At 41.4% G+C, this 21,618-nt stretch overlaps 1 protein-coding gene across 1 annotated transcript; it reads left to right on the top strand.

Moving 5' to 3' along the window:
* The first annotated feature begins 267 nt into the window (after positions 1–267).
* foxn2a (forkhead box N2a) lies at positions 268–20,561 on the top strand. The gene is made up of 6 exons (XM_080869383.1): positions 268–425; positions 12,630–13,204; positions 15,451–15,575; positions 16,434–16,483; positions 17,127–17,195; positions 19,724–20,561. The coding sequence occupies exons 2-6, from the start codon at positions 12,644–12,646 to the stop codon at positions 20,146–20,148; spliced, it is 1,230 nt and encodes a 409-aa protein (XP_080725509.1). The 5' UTR covers positions 268–425; positions 12,630–12,643; the 3' UTR covers positions 20,149–20,561.
* The last annotated feature ends 1,057 nt before the right edge of the window (positions 20,562–21,618 follow it).

Below are 21,618 nucleotides of genomic sequence, written 5' to 3' on the forward strand. Positions count from 1 at the left end.
CTTCACTGTTAATGGCACATTTTAATTCAATAAATCTGGTTTTGAAAACTACATAGATATATAAATATATTTTAAAAATACTTCCTATAGATTACGTGCAGCTGGTGATAGAAGTGAAAGCACATTGCACGATAGAAAAAAAAAATTGGATGGCGTGCGCGTTCGCGGAGTTCCAGCGCTGCGGCAGTTGCCAGGGGAGATAGGAGGGGAGGAGTTTTGATTGGCTGAAGTGGACCTGTTGCCATGACGACGGCGAGGGGTTTGGTAGCGTTGCCGTGCGCTGTGTGATCTGCGCGCTGCGTGTATGGAGGAAGCAGCTGCTGATCTGATCTCTGACATTGTGTGTGAGACAGACAAGACATCTGAATAAACTGCGCGCAGACGTGTCTTTAAACGCACCGCACCGAGGCACGCCGTGCATGATTGTGAGTAGCCGATTGTTTTTAAGTGGGTTGTAATTAAATAAGTGTTCGGCAGGATCCGGGCTGTGTTTCGAACAAGCTAAAAGTAAATGTGGTCAAGTGACTTTGCTTAGAGCAGCCAGCCAGCATGGCAGATCAAGCGACAGCATGTGGCCAGCTAGCTAATGTTAACGTTACTTCTCTCTTCTCCGGGCTTATGTCTTGGAGAGCATAAAGGGATATTACTTATAACACCAAAGAGTGTTTTGAAACATTCAAACAGATCCCTTTCTGCTCTTCCAGTTAAAATGTAATGCTAATGCTAGGCGGTATATGTGCCTTCCCCTGACCTGTCGAGCGGCTGCTAACGCTGCTCTGCCTGACGGTTGTTTCTCGGTGAGTTAAAGCTAGTAACATTTAGTGAACTTAGTGAAAATACGGCTAATTAAAACGGAGACAAGTTCCTTCGTAACAAACCCCGTGTGTCGGGAAATGTTGTGCAATACTCCGCGTAATTGCTCGTAACTTTGTATTCCTCGTTGTGCGTCTGACTTGTGGTTGCTTGTATGTGTGTGAGTGTGAAGTGTTTTAAGTGCTGTGTGCCTGTTAGTAGCTCCGGAGCATATCAGTTTTCTGTGCTAACAGCACTTTCAGCGTATCCTTTCCACCGATTTTGAGTCTCATTGTGTCTTTGAACGTCTTTCGCCTGTTTTGTCAGTCTGTAGTAGGTAGAAAAATTGAGCGACTTATTACTCCTGATACTGTTCAGACACATCTTCCCTGATAGCTATAAATAGTTGAATATTTCATTATATATATATATATATATATATATATATATATATATATATATATATATATATATATATATATATATATATCTCGACGGCACCAGAGGTTTGGAGGCTACACTGGCTAGCCACATGATGTAATGGATTATCACAAGATTGTCCCAGATACAGAGTGCTCTACAAACAATGTCAGACTGTAGGAAAAATATCTCTGCCTACTGCAGTTGGCTATAATTTATATTTTGCTGTTGAATAGACCTTTATATACTTTCATGTGTTGTTTCTGGTGTTTGTGTGTGATGTTTCCTACCTTGCTGCCTGTTAGCATTGCATTTACTGGACTGGACAAACCTCATCTAAAATTCATTATGTGCACTGAGGTTTTATTCGTATATTTGAAGGGGGGAAATGTGATGGAGAGACAAGTAGACTGACATTGTTCCTTTCACTTTGCCTGACAGTTGTTAAAGCCCTGGTGATAAATAGAAGACAAAGACACCAGGAGCTTAAGGGACAGAAGAAGACAAAAAAGAAACAGATGTTGTCAGTCTGCCATTATTTTAATGCCAGAATCTTTGTGGTCATATTGTGGGGTCAAACCATCTGGTGTCTTTGTAAAACTGACATGTATCCACTCATGTATGTATTTGTGCAGAAGCCTCTGAAGGGTAAGCACTTTTGGATCCGAGAATAGACATTCATTACTATAAATAAGACCTGCTGTAACCCACTGATGTGGTTATTGCAATGTGAAATGGCTACATGTCTTCAGGGATCGAAAACACTGTCAGTACCTTTTGAATTATCTTTATATATGCACCATCACAAGGTTATTTGAGATGTTGGAATTGACACTATAGACAGGCTTTGTAAGAGGCAAAAGACAGGGGAAATGGGAAGGAGACTACTTAGTCTTATTTCTGCTCTTTTTGAATGGGTCTGCTAACAGTACGCTGTTTGAAAAGGTAACTGGTAGACTTACGAGTGAGATCGCCGTGAGATGACAATATGAAACTGAAATTTACAACTTGACTGCACGACGACTCGTTCATGACATTGTTTGGAATCTTTTGCTTGAACTTCCTGACGGTAAACTCTGTGGGTGTTTTGACAGCCTATGAAAGAGTCATTTAATGAAATAGTAACAAACGAAAAGATAGTCTAATTGATGCCCACATAGTCACATAGTTAAGGTATCAGGTCCATCTTTTGATTACACTAATAGCAGTTTTATTCACTTTTTTGGGTGCTGTTTTACACCAGCTGAGCACAATAGTAGACGCAGGGGTGTCAAATGTATCTCAAGCTCCACGCATACGCTCAAGAATTCCACACTTCATTTTCACAACTTGGTAACCACAGTGGTGTAAATGTCGCTCGAGTCTACTGTACTGATGGGAGAACAGGAAAGCACTCGTCAGAGGATGTATAACAATGAAGCAACGTCACTGAAAAGACCACCGCAGCACATTTTTTTGTTGACCGAGTTTCGCACGGCCAAATAAAATCTTACATCCATTATCCCAATGTGTTAAGTAGGGCTGCCACAAACGATTATTTTGATAGTCGACTAGTCACCGATTATTTTTGCGATTAGTCGACTAATCAGATCATCATCCATTGGACGTACAGCTTATTGCACCAGCAGCATCTGGTCTTATATAACTATCATTAGCTTACAGCTTGAAGTGTTTGTGCTAACTAAAAATAAAGACAAGATGGTAGTTTATTAATTTTTAATGAAATTTGCAGATTATTTCGGTGAAGTTTAATAAACTCCTCGCTTTCTAAAATATAACAGGACACCGGAGTATATTCTCCAGCGTCTCACACTTCTGACAATCAGCTGTCTGCTTGACAGTTTTAGCTGTGCAAAAACTATAACTTTAATCTCAGCCAAACCGATTTACTCAGGAACAAATAAAATACTAAAGAAAGCCAAACAATAACATTTTTAAGTTATCTAAGTGACTTATATATATGTTTAACCTGACTAGCGAAAGACGGCGGTGGGTTTGAAAACGATTTGCCGGGAGTCCGGTGTTCTCACGGCTCTAGTTAGCCTTGCCCCCGCCTAGCTAACGAGCTAGTGGGTAACAGACGTCTCCGAAAACGTCGGAGCGCTTTTGAAAATATGCGGTGTCTTGATAAACTGAGCAGATATTTGAGGTTTACACAGCTACATTCAAGCCTGAAAATATGTTAAACGTTTATTTTGTGCCCCAGAAAGAATAATAAGAGTAAAGTTAAAACTAACTAGCTGCCGCCATTGTTGACAGCTGCGCTATGAATTCTGGGACACAGCTTCTTCTTCTTCGGGGTTTAACGGCAGCTGGCATCCTTGTACATGCAGTGCTGCCATCTTCTGTTTCAGTCCGTTATTACACTCTTAAATCCTACTACCGGTACTCATTCCTGCGTCCTTTGTGATCTTACAAAGCTTCAAACGATGCGTCGACTATTAAATTAGTCGTCGACGATTTTAATAGTCGACATAATCGTGACTAGTCGACTAATCGTGGCAGCCCTAGTGTTAAGTATGACCGATTAAATGTAGTAATAAGGAGACGGCTTGGGCCTGTTGTGTCATGTGGCTGTTACCTTTTATCCAAACGAGTGACACAACACGCTCAGTTTAAAAGTGCTGCTGCTGCCATGTAATCGGTCTTATCACAGAGTTGTGTACTTTGACCTGGAGCTGATGAAAGATTGTGTCCTCTGAAAAATCCACCATGTTCTCTATAGATATAAGATAAGATAAGATAACTCTTTATTGTCATTGCACAGTCATACATAGTACAGTAGTACAATGAAATTGGAAAAACTGTCCTACGTCGGCACTACATATAACACAACACGACACGATATGACACATCACAACGTAACAAACAACACAACACAGTATATTAACTTAGTATAAAAAAGAAGAATAAGTGTATGTGTATTGCACACTGTTATTATTGCACATTAATTATTATTGCACCTTGTTATAAATATAAATATTATTGTTATCGTTTTAAACATTGTTACCTCCCCCTAAAAAGTCCAGGGAGGTATCCAGTCAGGTCAGCTATTTACATTGATCAGGGCTATTGCCCTGTTGTAAAAGCTGCGAGCGGCTGTGGTTTTTGAATTCATTACGAAAGCTGACCCACGCGGCAGCAACTTTTTTGGGGGGATTGCTTAACGCAGAGTAAATCTCACGGATTGGCTTAATAGATTTGTGCTCAGAGATTTGTGACCTACTGTTCTCTGCAATCCCTGTCATTACCAAGTACTTTGACTTTTTACTGAACATTTTAAATAGTTGGTGCTCGGGTGCTGTATTGGAAAAAGCTGAACAACTGATAACTGGCAGAATAAGGAAGTTTGGTTTCTTGAAGTGACTGTGTTACCACGATGCTGCTGTTGTGTGCATATTGCAAAGTTTAATCACATTTGAAAATAGAATATCTAAATTTTAGCAGGTGTTCTGCATTTTTTGTTGTTGTTGATTGATTTAAAGCCTAAAGTAAGTCTCCAGTAGTTTCAAATTACTTCTTTGGACCATTTTTTTTTTCAACTTTAACTTGTTCAATTAAACAAATAATTACTTGAGATTAGCCACTAATCAGTGACCTTGAGTTCTGGCTGTTGACAGTGGCCTGCCTGACTTTATGCTTCATGCAGTTTTGTAATGGATAGCTTGAGTGATCACTTAACCAGAGCCCCTGATTAGTCATAAAGGAGGGGCATCCCCAGGAGTATGCTGTGTGTTGTTGTTGTTTTGGGTCTGTCACATTCTTCTAATCAAACATAGGGGGCTAGCTCTGAAGTGAGTTGTAAATGTCAACACCTGAAAAGACATGTTTCCACTCACACGCCCACTCGCTCCTGTGGCCTTCCTGGTCATTATTTATTTTTTCTGTCCTATTTGGGTGATCAGCTTGTCTGCTCTTTGCGATGTTTCACATTATTTAGTCTCTCTTGAGAGTTCACCGTGCAGCTAAATGGCATCTATTTTTATGCCCTGAGCTTGGCACAGCTGTTTTACAAACTGGCGTCAGTGTTGTAATTAATGTCACAAGCTGGCAAAAAGACAAAACAGGTTGATTCTGCGTGATCTGAAAATCAGTTTTTCCCTCTTTAAGCGTCTGTTTAGACGTCGCATACTGGCAGCGGTTATCTCCTTCTCGCGGTGCCCCTCTGTCTACTCTACTTATTGTTTTACATCTCTTGATTGACTCTATGGTGAGTCGCCTCCCTCTACAGCCCCCCACCCCCTGACTGCTCCTTTGCCTGTCTCATTTCTGACTGTGTGGACTCGAGACACAGCCCATTAGGGCCCGCCTCACTGAAAGCAACAACTGATGTGGCTGTTTCCTTGATTGAGAGAAAGGAAGGGGTAAGGACGGCCGTGTCCTCTGTCACAGTGGCTCTTTGTCTCATTTGCTTAGGCAGAAATAAAAAGATTTATTTAATTGATACGACAACAACAACACAGGCTTACCAGCTTGTCTGTAAATCCTCACTAAGTATCATATATCAGTGTCAGTTTAAGTGTCTCAGAATTTCTACAACTGTAGCTTAGGTGTTTGGACAAAGTCAAATGTAAATGTCAAACAGACTGACCGCCTTTAAATAAGAATTTTATACTGGGCCGTGTACTTTAAATGACTCAATCATAGAATAATTGATGAGCTTGTATTACTAGACCAAATCTTTGCTCTTTCAAAAAGCTGCATCTCAAAAAGTAAACGGCATTGGAATAACTAGATTTCTACTATGCCCTTTCACCATCAAGAATGTATATTCATTGTTTATAATAAACGGTAAATGATTACACTCGGTAGTTTCTCTGCTGCTGAAAAAAGCAAGTATTTTGTGACTTTTCACTGACCATTTTAAGTAGTTGGTATTCAGTGCTCTAATGGAAAAGGTTGAATAAGTGATGATTGGCAGAATAACGAGGTTGTTCAGCACTAATTAAGATGCAGTTATTATAATACTGCCTAATAACAATACTGAGTCGATAGTAAACAACTCTTGGTGACTATTGTTGCTGTTACCATATGGTTCATATTTATAATTTGATGTTAAACAGCAACACATGGAAAGCAGAATTTGTAAAGTCTGTAATGTATAAAGCAAGAGGTCAGCTTTTTAAGTGAAGGGTTCAAAATAGGGGTGGGTTTTTATAATCGATTCATCGATTAAAATCGATTCTGGCTTGGATAACGTAAAATCGATTCATTAAAATCCTGAATCGATTTTTTAATATAAATTTATTTTGTCCGAAATGCCAGAATCTCTGGTGACATCTCACAAAATTTCAAGAACCACCAAACAGTAAATGAGAGCAGGTACAGGGATTCTGCACATAGACTTAAACACACAGCGCGACCCGCGGATCAGAATCAGTTAGATGTCGCCTTTCTCACAGTCGGGGCTGAAAGCCGACAGCTCGCTGATCCGGGTCCGCGCTTTGTGTTCACGCCCTTTATGCGCTGATTCTAAAGCTGTTAGTTTGATCTCTCTCCAAACAATATTGACCGAACCAGCAGCAAAAGAAGATCCAAACGCTTCACATAAACATCGTCATGAATTCACTCTTTTACTGTTTTGCTTCCATTGCGATGCGCAGCTCTCTCTCTCTCCCTCCCTCTCTCTCTCTCTCTCTCGAACAGTTTCGCTTTCTTCATTATTCGCTTGCTTGTTACGCACAAGTCTACTGTTGTTTACAGCGCTGTCGGCCGCTGTTTTTTTTCCCTTTTACATTCTTCCGAAAAGAAAACCTCATTTCTGCTGTTCAATACTGAACAAATTTAAACTTTTTAATATTATTCAAAATGCAAAATGCCGTGTGTCTAATAAAACCGCTGTAACGTCAGAGGTAACGTTCATTAATTAATGGTTTTCTTTCGTTTTTGATGTACTGCAGAATATTTTTATAAAATCCCAGGCCAGGAAAATCACCTTCACGTTTTTCTGTGTTTTATCCTCAGCTACTTTGACACAAAGGCATCTGCTGTGATGCTCACACCTTGGATAAAGTCTTGCGAGTGTCAGCTTCCTTTTTATAGATACAAAAATATGTAAATGTTCTGATCTGAATTATACTTCTGACTGTCAAAATTTCCCAGATTTAAATCGAATCGAATCGAATCGAATTAAATCGAATCGTGGATCGAATCGATTTGGGACCTTGTGAATCGGAATTGAATCGATTCTAGAAATCAGTGACGATACCCAGCCCTAGTTCAAAACTTCTTATATATGGAGCGGGCAGAGCTCAGTAGCTGTGTGCTTATATTTGTTTGCCACGTGTGTGTGCTTTGGTCGATTAAGTCAAATGGGGAGATTCAGTAAATATTTTCATTCTGCTGGAGCTTCGTGGTTGACATGGATATCTATCATGGTTTTGTCAGAGCCCAATAATGTTTTATTTATTTATTTTGTAAAATCAGGAAAGAAGTCTTTCCTCATTTGAGTTCCCTGTGGGGCTTTTTTGGTGTTTTCTGCGTTTCATTTGCAAACACTGTTGTATTTTACTGCACATAGAAAGTTTTCTCATACTCAAGGACTGACCCTTGACAATTATAGAAACGTTCTAATTTCAGCCGTTTCCTACAAGACCGTGGAGCTGTGTTTGCAAGCATACAGCATGAAGTTATTTTTTGTTGTTGTTGTTGTTTTTTTGTTGTTTTTTTAATATTTGAGAGGAACTGAGGTTGTTGTGTGTGTCGGTATGCTGAACTTACAGGCACATGACTGGAAAGATAAGGTTTCAGTGTTGGCTAGGGACTGGCATGTACTTTGGAAGGCCTCACCTCTGTTGACAGTCAAAGTGCAGTCTTGAGCGTTTGACTCTGAAGTTGTTGGAGGAGGTTAGTGTCACTGACGAACATGAACCGAGCCATTGCCCGGCCTTTTGATCGCTTGTTTTTCCCTGAGTGATTTCATTAGTTGATACATTAGGTCCAGCCAGGGTGTTTGCCAGCTATCTGTAAGCTACACGAAGATGGAACTCCTAGATTGGCCGAGTAAATACTGTTGCTTCAATAGACGCTACCTTGTAGCCTCGTGCTGCTCGATTTCACTGTTTTTGTCGTATAGCGGGCCTAACTGTCTCTGTGTGAAGTCTGAATTTGTTGTCTGAAAATGAACTTCCTCAACAGGCAGGAGGTGTTTCCTTCCCTCCCGGTCCTCTGTTTGAAAGTGCGAGGTGAATACTGAGCACTTCGGAAACATGACTAGAGCAAAAACAACTGCTCCTTTGTGCGAGCAGAGTGTGGGGCCAGTTGTAATGCTTTGTGCAAGCTTTTTCATTTGCTTTCACCTCGGACGCTGAGGAGATCCGTTAAAGTCTTTGACAAGTTTTAGTCAGAAATGTATCGTTAGGGCGTGCTTTAATAGTAGCCTAATTTACCTTTCAAAGTAATAGATTCTTTATTTATTATGACACGGTTTAACCCCCACCCTTGTAAAATAAAAGAGCAGGCCACTTGGCTAACCCGCTCTGGAACAGCCTCTCTCTCTCTGCCTGCTTCTCCCACTCTAACTCAGTCCCCCCTCCTTTTGTTTCATTCACATTTTTAGAGCTCCAGCCAGACTGGGTAGTTGCCTAAATATCAGTTAGGGTTTCGAATAACAGCCATCACAATGGGGCTTTGCGGCACACCTTTGTGTATCTGTTGTAGAGGTGTAACTGGTTTGTGTCAACTGGTTTGTTTCTTTGGAATAGGGTGTGGTGTCAGCGTATGAACTCGAGGCTGTTATCTATACAGAGGTTGTTTTTCCTTTTTCTTTTTGTTTTGCAGAGGAGAATCGTATGAAAGCAGTTTGCTTAACAAAACAGATTTTTTGGGAGCATAATTTCTGTGTTATATGAAGTAGGCCTTAATAGCTTAGTCAGTAGTGCCGTGACATCCAGGTTGGCAGTGGCCTTTCTCGCCGCTCTTTGTCAGACAGGTTTGTGGAGAACAGCAGCAGACTGCTGCTCTCAGCATTTTCCGCCTGTATTGATCTCCCCCACATTAGCCCTCTCTTCATGCACAGACATGAGCACAATTGCTTCCCTTACAGCATTGGCTGCCGTGGCAACTGAGTCCTAATTGTGAGATTCGCTCCCAGAAAACATCTCAAAGCAGTATCTCTGTATTTTAATGCCACTATCATCTCCTTTAAATTCCCCTGTACATATCTGACATCTCAACGGTTTGATTTCCCACTTAAAGCTATCTCCATATGTCTTTGTGTATTTTTGAATGGGCTAAGTGCTTAACAGGATAAAAGAGCAATTTGAAAGGGGAGAAAAATGTGCCTTGGCACCTGCTGTTAGCCTGCCTGTTTGCACATGAATATGATGAGGCTGGCGGATCGCACGGCTATTTTAACTTGCAGATGAGCCATCAGGTCAGCGCCATTGCAGCTTTGGTGTATTTTCAAGGATGAGTAGCAGTCAACAGGCCAGTCTGGCTTATTAGCTCCCTCTCCCCTCTCTGCTCTTTACATACTACTATCCCATTATTCAGTGGATTCCCAGCCGCCTCTCTTTGATGCCTTTTCATAAGAGCAATGATAACTGCAATCATTGCAGCAGCAGTGGTAATTGACCAGCTGCAGTCATGGTAAAACACTTCCTGTGTTTGGCTGGATGCACGACAGCCCTCTCATCCGTCCACTGTGCCTCTGTTGATATTCAAATGGCAAGTCATCAGGAGGAGCTATTTAAAAGAGGATAAGCTCTCTTTTGCACCCAGAGGCCCAGCTGAGAGGTCAAGTTTGGGAAGAAGAACTGAGGTGAAGCTCTGTTGTGCTTTAATGTTAATCCCTGATCTGATACTTTAGCTATATTACATCTTCTTCATGTCTCTCTGACATAAAACAGAATCGGGCTATCAAGGGTTTACAACCAACTGTGGCATATAAGTGGCCACACCTTTTAGTCAAATGAGCTGACGTATCTTTTTTTTTTTTGCCACACCTTTGCTGACTTCTTCCCTCCTGTGACCTATATATTTATACTCACAAAAAAGGGCTTAGTTGTTGGTCAGCAGGCTGTTTTCCATTTAACTACATTTTAAAAAGACTGGGTTTCTTGTCATGAAATCCCCAAGTGTCCTTTCTATCACTCCTGCATAAGAACATACATAAATATTGAGAATCTGCTAAAAAATCTGCCCCAAATTGTTGCCGTTCACCTAATTTGTCTAAATGAACTAGATATTTGGCCCAAACATGGCTAAATGTATTTTAAGATGATATGTCCCAAAGAGCTTATCCTGAGAGAATAAAGTCAGTATAAACATAGTCTGTAATGCTTTTAGGAAGCATGAATAATATTTTCTTCTGAACATGTGCACTTGTCTCTCTGCTTCTTCATTTCTTTCTTGCTTGTTGACATATTTAATAACTTTGCTTTGCTGAGAGCTGTGATTCAGCCTAGATTGACGATGCCTTGCACAGCCTACCTTACTACCTCTAAGCCTCACTTGCCTCTCTCTCTGTCTTTCTCACAGGTCTAGGTCTCTCTGTCAAACCTTCTGTCACGCTCGGTCCTTTCAGAAAAGTCTTCTCCCTATTGTTATCTCTTTCTGGGTTGATGCTGCCTGACACTTTGCCTTTGGCCTGGAAAACTTATTGACTTGCTTCTTTTTTATCTGTAATTTAAATCGCAGACGTTTATGTGATGCACTAGAGCAATTCAGCTGCGCTGGAATATCCACTACCCGGGGAAAGAACTGAAATCCAGAATGCATGATAAATCTAAGACAATGTGCTGTTATAACAGGAGTATATACACATACACTGAAATGCACACTTTTATTGTGTAAGAAATCACAGACGTCTAGGCCTAGCTCCTCTCCTTGGCTCGAACACCTAGCCCTGCTCTCCTTGTGTCATTTCCCCCCCCCCCCCCCCAAATGTCCACTTGGAAGGCTAGACTTTTCTTCTTTTGAGCCCCAAAAGAGAGGGTCACAGTCATGGCCAAAAGGAGAGAATTGGGGCCATAACCAGAATAGTATCCATCTGCTATAGGTTTATCCGCTTATTGAGAGTTTAAAGGTCATTTTGTAAATGCACTAATGCCTCTTTCCCCCCCTCCTGTCCTGTGTGTATGTTTGTGTGTGCTCACACTCTCACTCCTGTCTTTGCCACTGTGCAAACACATGAGTTTGACCCAGTTCTTATCACAGAAATGAAAAGGCATGCCCATCCACCACCACGCTGCGACTTTACCTCTCTGACCGTCCAGTCTAATTCCCATCAAAGTCCAGATCCAGAACATCCTAGACCTTCCCAGAATCGGGACATGCTGTAGACCTCAGTAGAAGCATTTCTTTTCAGAGGCTTTCTTTTCAGTGATTTGAATGTGCCAGAGTCAGCTCAGGGTGGGTTAATTATTTTTCTTATGGATTCTTGCTTGTGGGATTTCTGCTCTTAATTGAAGGGATGGCAGGGTTGTCATGGTGACACCCAGGACATAAAGCTTGTTGTGAGCTGACACGCGGAGTGATCTCTTTGTGCTCTTGGCCTCAACAAGCAGTTCGATTCAACATTATTCACATAATAACAAATCACAATAAGTACTGCACACAAACTGCTGCTTGTATTTTATGGGGACAAAATTTATTTTCAGATAATGTGATGCTTAGTTTAAATTTCCAGTAATGTAGGTTTGTCTGTAGCCCAGATCATTTCTCACTCGAGCTTCAACTTAAACTGCGACAGGAACTCTGGTGTTTAAGATAAAAGGCCTCTTCAGAGCTCATGTTAAAAAGTATTGATAAGTGTACTCAGGTTCATTTTGTTAATGATAAAGTGCTCTGGCATTTCCCCGTGCTCCTAAATGACTGACAACTCTTAGGCTTGTAGCCTCTTTACACAACTTAATATGCCATGCGACAAATGCAGACTTGATCCTGGCTGAATGTATTTCGGTCCGTAAGAGCTATCCAATCTGTAAGATGGAGTCCTTGCACTTATTCCTGCAGTCGCTGGCTGGTTTCATGCTCATTTACACATAACGAGCAGCTGGGTCTTGTCTGAAACGAGGTAGGCGTTGAGGAGTGGAGCCTTAAGTCAGTTCACTTACTTGAGAGGATGTCCTCGAAGGTCCTCACGTGGAGTCGAGAGGAGGAGGAGGAGGGGGGCTGAGAGCCTCTTGGTCCTCGGCAGGGATGGAGGAGAGAGGCAGTGAGAGGGCCATGAATTGCAATAGAGGCCGACAGCAACAGGGGGTGTGCCCCCAGGGAAACTTAAGAAAACAAGGCCAACGCTTGGAAGAGCACATCCTTCCAAAATGTCACTTTGAGTTATTTCATACTGCAAACTTTGCTTTTAAATTACTTTGAAATCTTCCTTTTTTGATGGTAATTTTTTTTTTTAAATGTACCTTTTTTGGTCTTGTCTTTGCTGCTTGATATTAACAACCTTCTTTTTTCTTTCTCTCCAGACCTCTTTGATTTAATGGGTCCAATTATTGGGATGTCACCAGATAAGAAAACGGAAATTCCGGGTATGCAAGAGGAGCGGGCAGGGCTCAGAGGTGTCTGCGGTGTAGGAACGCTGCCCGAGGCGGAGTGCGCGTCCAGTCCGCTGGCAACTAGCGTGGATCGTACCGGAGGCACCGAGGATGAGGAGCTCACTAACCTCAACTGGCTCCACGAGAACCTGCTTCAGAACTTTACTCTCGGGGGCCCCGAAGCTCAGACGAGCGGCAGCCCCCTCTTTGACATAGAAGGAGACTACGGGTCGAACCAGGGTCCGTCGTCCTCCTCATCTTCGTCACACAACAGAGGCAGGGAGAGGGATTCGATGAAGTCGAAACCACCTTTCTCATTTTCCCTGCTCATCTACATGGCCATCGAGCAGTCTCCCAGCAAGTCGTTGCCTGTCAAAGAAATCTACGGCTGGATACTCGAGCACTTCCCGTATTTCTCCAACGCTCCCACTGGCTGGAAGAACTCAGTTCGTCACAACTTGTCCCTGAACAAATGCTTCCGCAAGGTCGAAAGGAGCTTGGGAAAGGTAGGTCTCAAAGTGACTTCAAACTTTTATGCACGTCACTTAGATTTACAGTTATCCTTCTGTAGTTGTCAGCATGCATCTGTTTGATGATGTGACATTTACAGTTACAGTGGCTTTGTTTAGCACTGTTAGCAAACAGTGTGCTAGAGTGTGAAGCTGCCACATGGCTCATGTGACACACAGCTGCACAGAACTCTGACTCGGCTATGATAAGGGTGGAATCCAGTCAAGGTCAAAGATCCTCTTCCTCCAGAGGATATGCAAACACCGCACACTGAGATAGGACAATATCTTTAGAAACATGTCAAGGTAGTGCAGCTAGAGCGAAGCCTCCCACAATCTGAACCCACACTGCACAAAGGAAGCAAACGCGACCTTAAGTCCTGAAAGTGCACAAAGAACAATCTTTGTCTACCTGGTCCTGGCAGACATACACATCATTTATGGTAGCTTGTGTTTCTACAAGTAGTGGCGACAAATAACAAGGGGAAAAAAGAGAAGCTGGCCTACTCATGTTCACATGCTTGTAACAAAGGGAAGAACACATACTGCATATAGTGTGCACACATGTCTGTGAATTTGAAAAGTTAGTAAAGCTGTGAATTTACTCACTAACGGCTGTTATTACGGTTTAGTCTGAAAGGGTGTGTGTGTGTGTGTGTGTGTGTGTGTGTGTGTGTGTGTGTGTGTGTGTGTGTGTGTGTGTAAAAAGTCTGTGTATCATGAGATTTTAACATTGTGAGAGGATGTGGTTTGAAGCCCCATGTCATGGCTGTATCTGGCTAAAACCTGATATTTGCCCATCTAGGGTGGGAATGGCAGTTTGCACTCAGCGTGTAGCAATACAATGCAGTATAGTCCACTTAGCATGCAGGTGCATAGCATGAGCCCTCCGTCTGCTGAGACACTAGCACCAGTTTCACATGACACTGGCTGGTGGTTTCCGTTGCTATGGAGACATTTCCTTCTTCCTGCATCAGAGCTGGTTGGTAATCTGAGTCAAGGTTATTCTCCTCGCTGTATTCTCCCAGACTGGGCAAGAATACGCCACCATCAGATAAAGTGACACACACATCACCAGCAGATACAATTATTCTTCACAGGGAGCTGTTGAGTAAAAATTTCCTCTCATTGTAAAAGCGTTTATATTGCAAAGTTTGGTATTTGCTATTTTTCACTGTGGGACTGTAATGAAATTTGAATCATTGCTGCGGTCACTATAGTCCCACCAGCTCTGACAGCGAAACATTTCAGGAATTCATCATTTTTTCAATATTGCCATTTGAGCGTGTTGTGTCTAAAAGGTGCTGTGAAGCTTATAATTGAAAAGTGATTTGGAAATGAAGTGCATTTCCACAGTGACTAATCTCTAAAAGGTTTGAGTCACACTTGACTTTTTTCCCTGATAAATGATGATCTTGTCATTTGTAGTTTTGTGCAATTACTCAGCTGTACAGATCACCCAAATTGATTTTCAAGTCCTCATTAAGTCTTTAAAGGTACCCTGTGGATTATTATCTCCACTAGTTGCGGGCCCTGTTTTGTTTACATCTTGCATGAGGATACACATACCAGCCACATGTGGGATACATGGCCACACTGTTCTGCAGCAAAGCGGTGAAAAGGATTGTGAGCTACCAAACAGAAATATGAACAAAGCTTCCATTAAAATAATGATTATGTAAAATTTGCTGAGGTGGGAATTGCATGCAAATTGTTTGTAAGGCTTCAGTGATTCAAAATTAAAATTGTGTTCATTACTTACAGTTTTAATTGAACTCATGTGATCAAATATTTAATCGTACAAAGTGACAAAGCATGTTATTGTTACTAAAGACCTAACTCACAAACGTTTATAGCATGTTTTCGCTCTGATTTTTATTTATTTATTTGGATTTTTTTTCTGAAAGCCAGACCGAACATACTGTATTTTTGGTGTTTCTTTCAGGATAATGTTCTGCCTGCTGCTTTTCTTTTGTCAGTTTTGTTCTCTTGCGTTGAACCAAATAAATGACGTAACAGCTTTTGCTTAGTTCATGGGGACTGGGAATGTTTGGGCAACAGGATAAGACGCCATCGTTAAATCCTCTGAAAAGAAGATCATATGACAGGGTTTTTATTGTTTAACATCAACAGATCACCTCCCCCCTGACCTCTGCTCACAGTTTCTTATGTGGACTTTCTGGCAGCTTCATTACTTTGTAACAGGGGTTTAGAGATTTGACTGTCCCTGCTTTGTCCTACAGGCCAATGGAAAAGGGTCGCTCTGGTGTGTTGACCCTGAGTACCGCCCCAACCTAATTCAAGCTCTTAAGAAGCAGCACTTCCCAGCCGCACATGCCTTCTGCACACCACCCGCCTCCCCACCCAGGTGAGCGGTCATCACTTTAATCATTCAATTCAATTTGTTGCTTATGATGGTCAAGGGAATTATTATGTCTCAAATATATTTTGCAGGGATTTGTTTTGGACATAAAAGGAAATACCTGAACTTTATTTAGAGCAGGCTTGTATTAGCGATTGGCTTTCAGTATGATTAAAAAAAGTGAACTTGGTCACATACCAACTCCAATATGCTTCCATTAGCTCCTTTAGACTTACAGCAATACACTTAGTGTACCATGGTGAGTGATGACTCACCCGTGACAGGTAGGAGCACAACAGTTTGAAACTCTCTGTTGTTAGTTTAACAACAAGAAGAGCATTATTCTCCTCACACTCGTATGTATATCAAACCAGCTCCTCCCTATGGTCACAATGCCACAGCTTTGCTAAATGTAACTAACACATAAGACGAGCAATTGAACCGTAAACATAATGGGGAAAAACTGAGAACAATTCATTTAGACAGAAACATGATAATGCCCAGAAGCTTCTGCAAACCCAGAACTTCCCCAATACTCACGCTTCTGGGAAGCTACAGTACAAACACTTCATGTAACAGTTTCATATACACCACCATAGCATTTTAGTAGACAGAACCCATATCTTCTGCTTTTATTGTGAAACATGGAGGTGGAGGTATACCATAAGGAGCAGCCTTGATTTCTTTCTCCTGACTTTAAAATCCCTTTTTTTAAGCTGAGGAAATATTTTATCTTAACAGGTTTGTAGTCATTTGTAATTATTTGATAACTAATTCTTAATAAAAACACAGTTTTGAAAGGGCAGAATTTGGCTCTTCAAACGTATCATCTGACTCTTGGTGTCCTTTGTTTACTTTCTGCAGTGCCTCCTCACCCCCTCGTCATCTCTTTCTACAAGGTTGCTCATTTAAAGGTGAGAGAAAAGCAAATTGATCAAAGTTTTCGTATTTGTAAGCTGTTTGCCCAGCAATGTGCAGATGTGTAGTGCAGTTTTGTTAGCGTGTGTTTGTGCACTGTTTTGATTATGTTGCCTTTGCACATTTCAGTCCCAGAACATTCAGCATCACTGTGCTTTTATGCTCAGCTCTTGGTTTGATTTGTTGCTTTCAAGTCATTGATGCCTCATGTTGACCATAATGTTGACAGCTCCCGTCGATGTCTCCCCCCCCCCCCCCCCCCCCCCCCCCCCCTTGCCTCTTGGATTTGTAACCTTGACGACAAGCAGAGGTTCTGCTGGTGCTCAGTATCGAGCACTCAGTCTCACTGTAATCATTAATAATTTAGAGCCCTAGAAGTGAGCTGTGAGGCTTTCAGACACTTTGTCAGATCTCATGAGATCAGATGCATTCTGAAAATCATGGGCTTATATTTACTCTGATTTGTTTTTGCGAGTCCTCTGCATATCCCGTGCGTTCTGTAAGCACTGATTGGATCGCCGAGTGTATAGCTTAAAAATAATGGAGCCCAGTCGGTCAAGCCAGTCCTAGTAGGGATGTCATGCTACCATGCTTTCACACCGTAGGACTGACCATCGTGCATGTTCTCTCCTCTTCCAGAGTCTGACATTGATGCTGCCACTGCCATGATGCTCTTAAACTCTGCCCCTGGGCACCACGTTGACCCATGTAAGACAACCTACAAGTAGCCATACTTTCACCTCTTCTTTTAGCTTTGTGTCCAACCCCTGACATACCACCCGTCATTGCTTAAATTTTCTTTGATGTTGTGTGTGTTCAATTCTGATGTACACAGCTGCAAGAAGAAGTTTGAATGTCTTTGAATCATCAGAATATCTGCTTTGTCTAATGATAGACAATGTGTTTTTTTTTTTTTTTTATCTTCATCTAAGCTGCAGTAATAGACAGACAAAATCTCACCAAACTAAAACCACACAAATAGTTGTAGTTCACACTTTACACACTTAGTAATGAAAAATTAGCAATGAAGCAAAATGGATTCATCCGTATCTCCAAGATGTCTTGATTGAAGGGCCCTCTTTAGGTCATGTCAGTGTGTTTCAGATGGGCTAAAGTTAGGAATCAAAAGGTAAAAACATTTGTATATAAAGAAAAGGTAGATGAAGAATAAGGGTTTTTGTTAAATTTTAAAAGGGCTTTCTGTAAAAATAAGTTCTGAGAAGTGATTTAAAATTGGATATACCGATTTTGGTAAGTTCCTCTGGTAAATAGTTCAACACTCTGAGAGGAAATCAGAAAATGACGCAGGCTATAGGGCGGGTTAGGAGGCTCTGACCTGAAGAGCATAACCAGCAGCTTGGTTCATAAAGTCTGTTGAAATCTGATGTAGGTAGGAGCAAGCCTGGGTAAGGCTTTAAAAGTAATGAATAAGTTTTTAAAATCAATTCAGTATCTAACAGGAAGCCAGTGCAGTGTAGCCAGGATAGGAGTGATGTAGTCTGGTCTCTTTGATTTTGTTAAGAATCTGGCAGCTGAATTTTGAACAAGCTGGGGGCGGGAGATGAACCTTTGGCTGAGACCCGAGTTGAGGGAATTACAGTAGTCTAAACACGATGAGATGGTGGCATGGATGACTTTTTCAAAGGCCGCTTGAGATGGAAACAAAAAAATGTGTAAACTTTTGTAAAGTTTCTTAATTGTAGAAAGCAGGATTTTGGTGATTTGTGAGTCAAAAGAAAACTTGCATTAGAACCAGGTTTTGAGTGGAATTCTTGAAGTTGTAGGGCAGATTTAAGTCGCTTTAATTCAAACTTTATATTTAAATAGCACCAAATCACAATGGTCATTTCAAGGCTCTTTATATTGTAAGGTAAAGATCCTGCAATATTAAGAGAGCAGAGGGCACTAAGAAAGAGGGCCAGTGTTGAATAATTCAGAATGATTAAATGCAATAGTGGTGTACAAATGGGAAGTGAAGAAGAAACACATGGGAATCATGGGAAGCCCCCAGCTGCCCGGTTCTATTGCAGCATAACTATAGGTGGGCTAGGGTCACCTGATCCAACCCGAACTATAAGTTTTTAAAAAAAAAAGAGAAAGTTTCAAGCCTGATCCTAAAAGTAGAGATGGTGTCTGTCTCCCAAACTGTCATAGGCTCTTTAGAAACTATAGCAAACGCAAGCAAGTCAGCAGTCTGAGAGCAAAGTGCTCTGTTAGGATCGTAAGGTACTAAGACGTCATTAAGATATAATCAGGTCTGATTATTCAAGATTTTAGATGTGAGTAGAAGGCTTTTAAATTAAATTCTGGATTTTACAGGTAATGACAGGGAACATAGTTCCTGTATTGTGACATCTATGATTTAACGTCAGAGAGACTTCTTAAGATTTGAGATTGTATTTATGTTGATACTTAGTAGAACAAACAACTGTGTATTATCTACATACATGACGGGGAAAACGCTTTATTTATGGATTACCTGACCCAATGGAAGCATGTAGATGGGGAATAAAAAAGGATCAAGAACAGACCCAGGGGAGGTGGGCTGAGGATGAGAATTCTTCCATTACAACAGAAAAAGGATCTGTTTAATAAATAGGAGTGAAACCTGGACATTACAGACTTCAACATACAACTGTTTGTGTTATTAGTTCATTGTTTGTCTATAACAAACAATGAACAAACTCAACTGAACCTCTAGCTCAGGCTTTTTTTTTTCTTTAAAATGTATAGCAAGACAGCTTTAGGAAGTGATTTTAGTGCTTGATCTTTCAACAGGGCAAAAAATACCATAACAAATAATTTCATGTATTTGTTAAGGTGTATTTATTGAAATCACAGTTAATTTTAAAATCTCTCGTTTAGATTTTGATTTATTTTCTCAATGCAAAGTTTATATTTCCTCTTGCAAAGGTTCCCACAGAATCATTAAATGTTTACTTTTTCTAAGTTTCTACGTCTTTTACGTCCCCCCCCACGAGTTTTAATTCTGCTTTCACATTCATGCAGCAAGCTATTTTAAAACTACGTTTTCACTGCTGGTCCTAGACAAATCTTAGTTCTGCTTTAAACTTGTAAACAAAACAAGTTAAAGCCCCCGAGTGTCTTAATGATGGTGTCACTTTTTTTTTTTTTTTCTTTCAGAAATCTTATTTCAAACCAGTCATTTATCTCTCTGTAACAAGACATCCTCATGCACTGAACGGTCACTTATCAGGCTTTCATCCTCTCCTCAGGCAATTCTGACAGCCCTCTGGACCTCTCTCGGCCTGACTCTGTCTTGGTGAGCAGCGATCCAAAACAGGACCACAACTACAGCAGCGCAGCCCTGCAACGCTGCTCCTCTCGCTCCTCCTCATCTTCTCTTTCCTCCCTGGACGAAGGCGGCTGCGAACGTAGGCAGTCTCGCCGCGCCGGCAGCGAGGGTTTCCACAGCGACGAGGACTCCGACCTCTGGGACGAGAGGGGCGTTCACCAGACTTCTCGCCGTCCGCTCGCCGTCAAGTGGCCCCTTAGCAAGAGGGCGCGACGTGAAGTCAAGCCAGAGCTGGACGAGGAGCTGAAGGAAGCCGCCGGCTCCTTGCTGCACCTCGCCGGTATACGCAGCTGCACGGAGGGCTCCAAACGCACTGTCAAGAGCACAAAACTTAGCAGGAAATGAATTTTCTTTTACCCCCATAAGACCCTGGACCCAGTGAAACCCTAACCTCTGACCCCCTGTGTCCCAGTGTGCCTCCTTCTCCTAATCTGATCGTTCACTGGCCATTTTGAGCCTTTTTTCTTTTCCTTTTTTTTTTGGTTTGTTTGTTTGGGAGTATCTCTGTCCAACAAAACAAATGGCAATAGTATCGTTCACACAGGAGAACAAAGCCATATACATTAACTCGGGGGTAACTTTTGAGGGTGGGTGTTTGGGCTTATGGAGAACCATCAAGATACCTATCCAAAACGACCTGCCTGCTTTCTGTTGGATTAGAGGACTGTGATTCAAGAAGTTTCCTCTCAAAGACAAAAAGTGACACAAGAAGAAAAAAATAAATAAAACAAAAAAAAAGCTGAAAGCTGGTTTTATAACTCAAAGCGTTGCATGCTTCCTCTTCAAACCCGTATCCTCTTCCAAGTGAATCTATTTATGAAGCGAACGAGTGCATGTTTGTAACAGATGAAATCTAACCTCCTGGTGTTGACATTTTCTCCTTTTATTTTTCCTTTTTTGTTGGTTTTGTGCTAAAGGAAAAATAAATTACCACTGTTTGGAAAGGAGTTCCTGCTCTTGTAGAAGAAAAAAGAAAGAGATGCAATAATTAATCCTCAACCTTAACTTTCTGACATTATTCCATGGTGGCATATATCAGTCAAGTATGCTAGTTAAACTTTACAATTAAGCGAATGAACGGAGTAGTATTATGATCTTGTTATGCGATAAACTTACTACACGCGAGCCGCGTCTCGTTTTCAGGATTAGCAAAATGTGGATATAGTATTACTCTGCCACTGCCAAATTGAGTTGCAAAGTTAGCTAGGACTTTGCTTGATTTTGCGCGGCCATTGCAGCACAGCTGTTTTCTTTCGGTTTGTGTTTGTTCGTTTGTTTTCTTCCCAATCCACTGTTAATGGGACATCTTTTCTCATGTTTGGCGACAACCTATGCAAAGGGTACATCTGCCTTGTTTTGCCAGGTGTTCGCTGCGTGTTCATAGGTTATCCTCCATAAATTTTCTTTTTTGTGTGCACATACACATGTGCGTATCACAGTGCATGCTGACATCAGCTGGACCCTTGGATGACAGTCACGAGAAAGAGTTTAAAATTTTTTTTAATTCTTCTACTGACAAATACAATGAATATAATGTACTATCGTAATGACACATCTCCCTGCTACTGCTGTACTGTAAGAGCTGCTCGGTGCTCTGCTTGCTTTTGGGCTTTCTGAATGCAGAGTTGGCTAATAGTGAGGCGAGGGGGAAAACGGAGCGGATGGTAAATGACCGCCACGTCTCACGCCAATATTTGGATTTGCAGTTTGATTATATCTCTGGCCTTGTTTATGATACCTTGTACTTTAGATAATTACTAAGTTATACAGGTAATTTTGAGTTGGCTGATCTTGTGGCCAAGTTAATTCACATCT

The sequence above is a fragment of the Rhamphochromis sp. 'chilingali' genome (genome assembly GCF_963969265.1).
Source record: "Rhamphochromis sp. 'chilingali' genome assembly, chromosome: 20".
NCBI lineage: Eukaryota > Metazoa > Chordata > Actinopteri > Cichliformes > Cichlidae > Rhamphochromis > Rhamphochromis sp. 'chilingali'.

Excerpts from the sequence above, each read along its gene's own strand:
- foxn2a (XM_080869383.1), top strand. The coding sequence starts at position 12,644 with ATGGGTCCAATTATTGGGATGTCACCAGATAAGAAAACGGAAATTCCG. Across the intron at positions 16,484-17,126 it reads ACAAGGTTGCTCATTTAAAG|AGTCTGACATTGATGCTGCC; the intron begins GTGAGAGAAAAG and ends CTCCTCTTCCAG. Across the intron at positions 17,196-19,723 it reads TGGGCACCACGTTGACCCAT|GCAATTCTGACAGCCCTCTG; the intron begins GTAAGACAACCT and ends TCCTCTCCTCAG.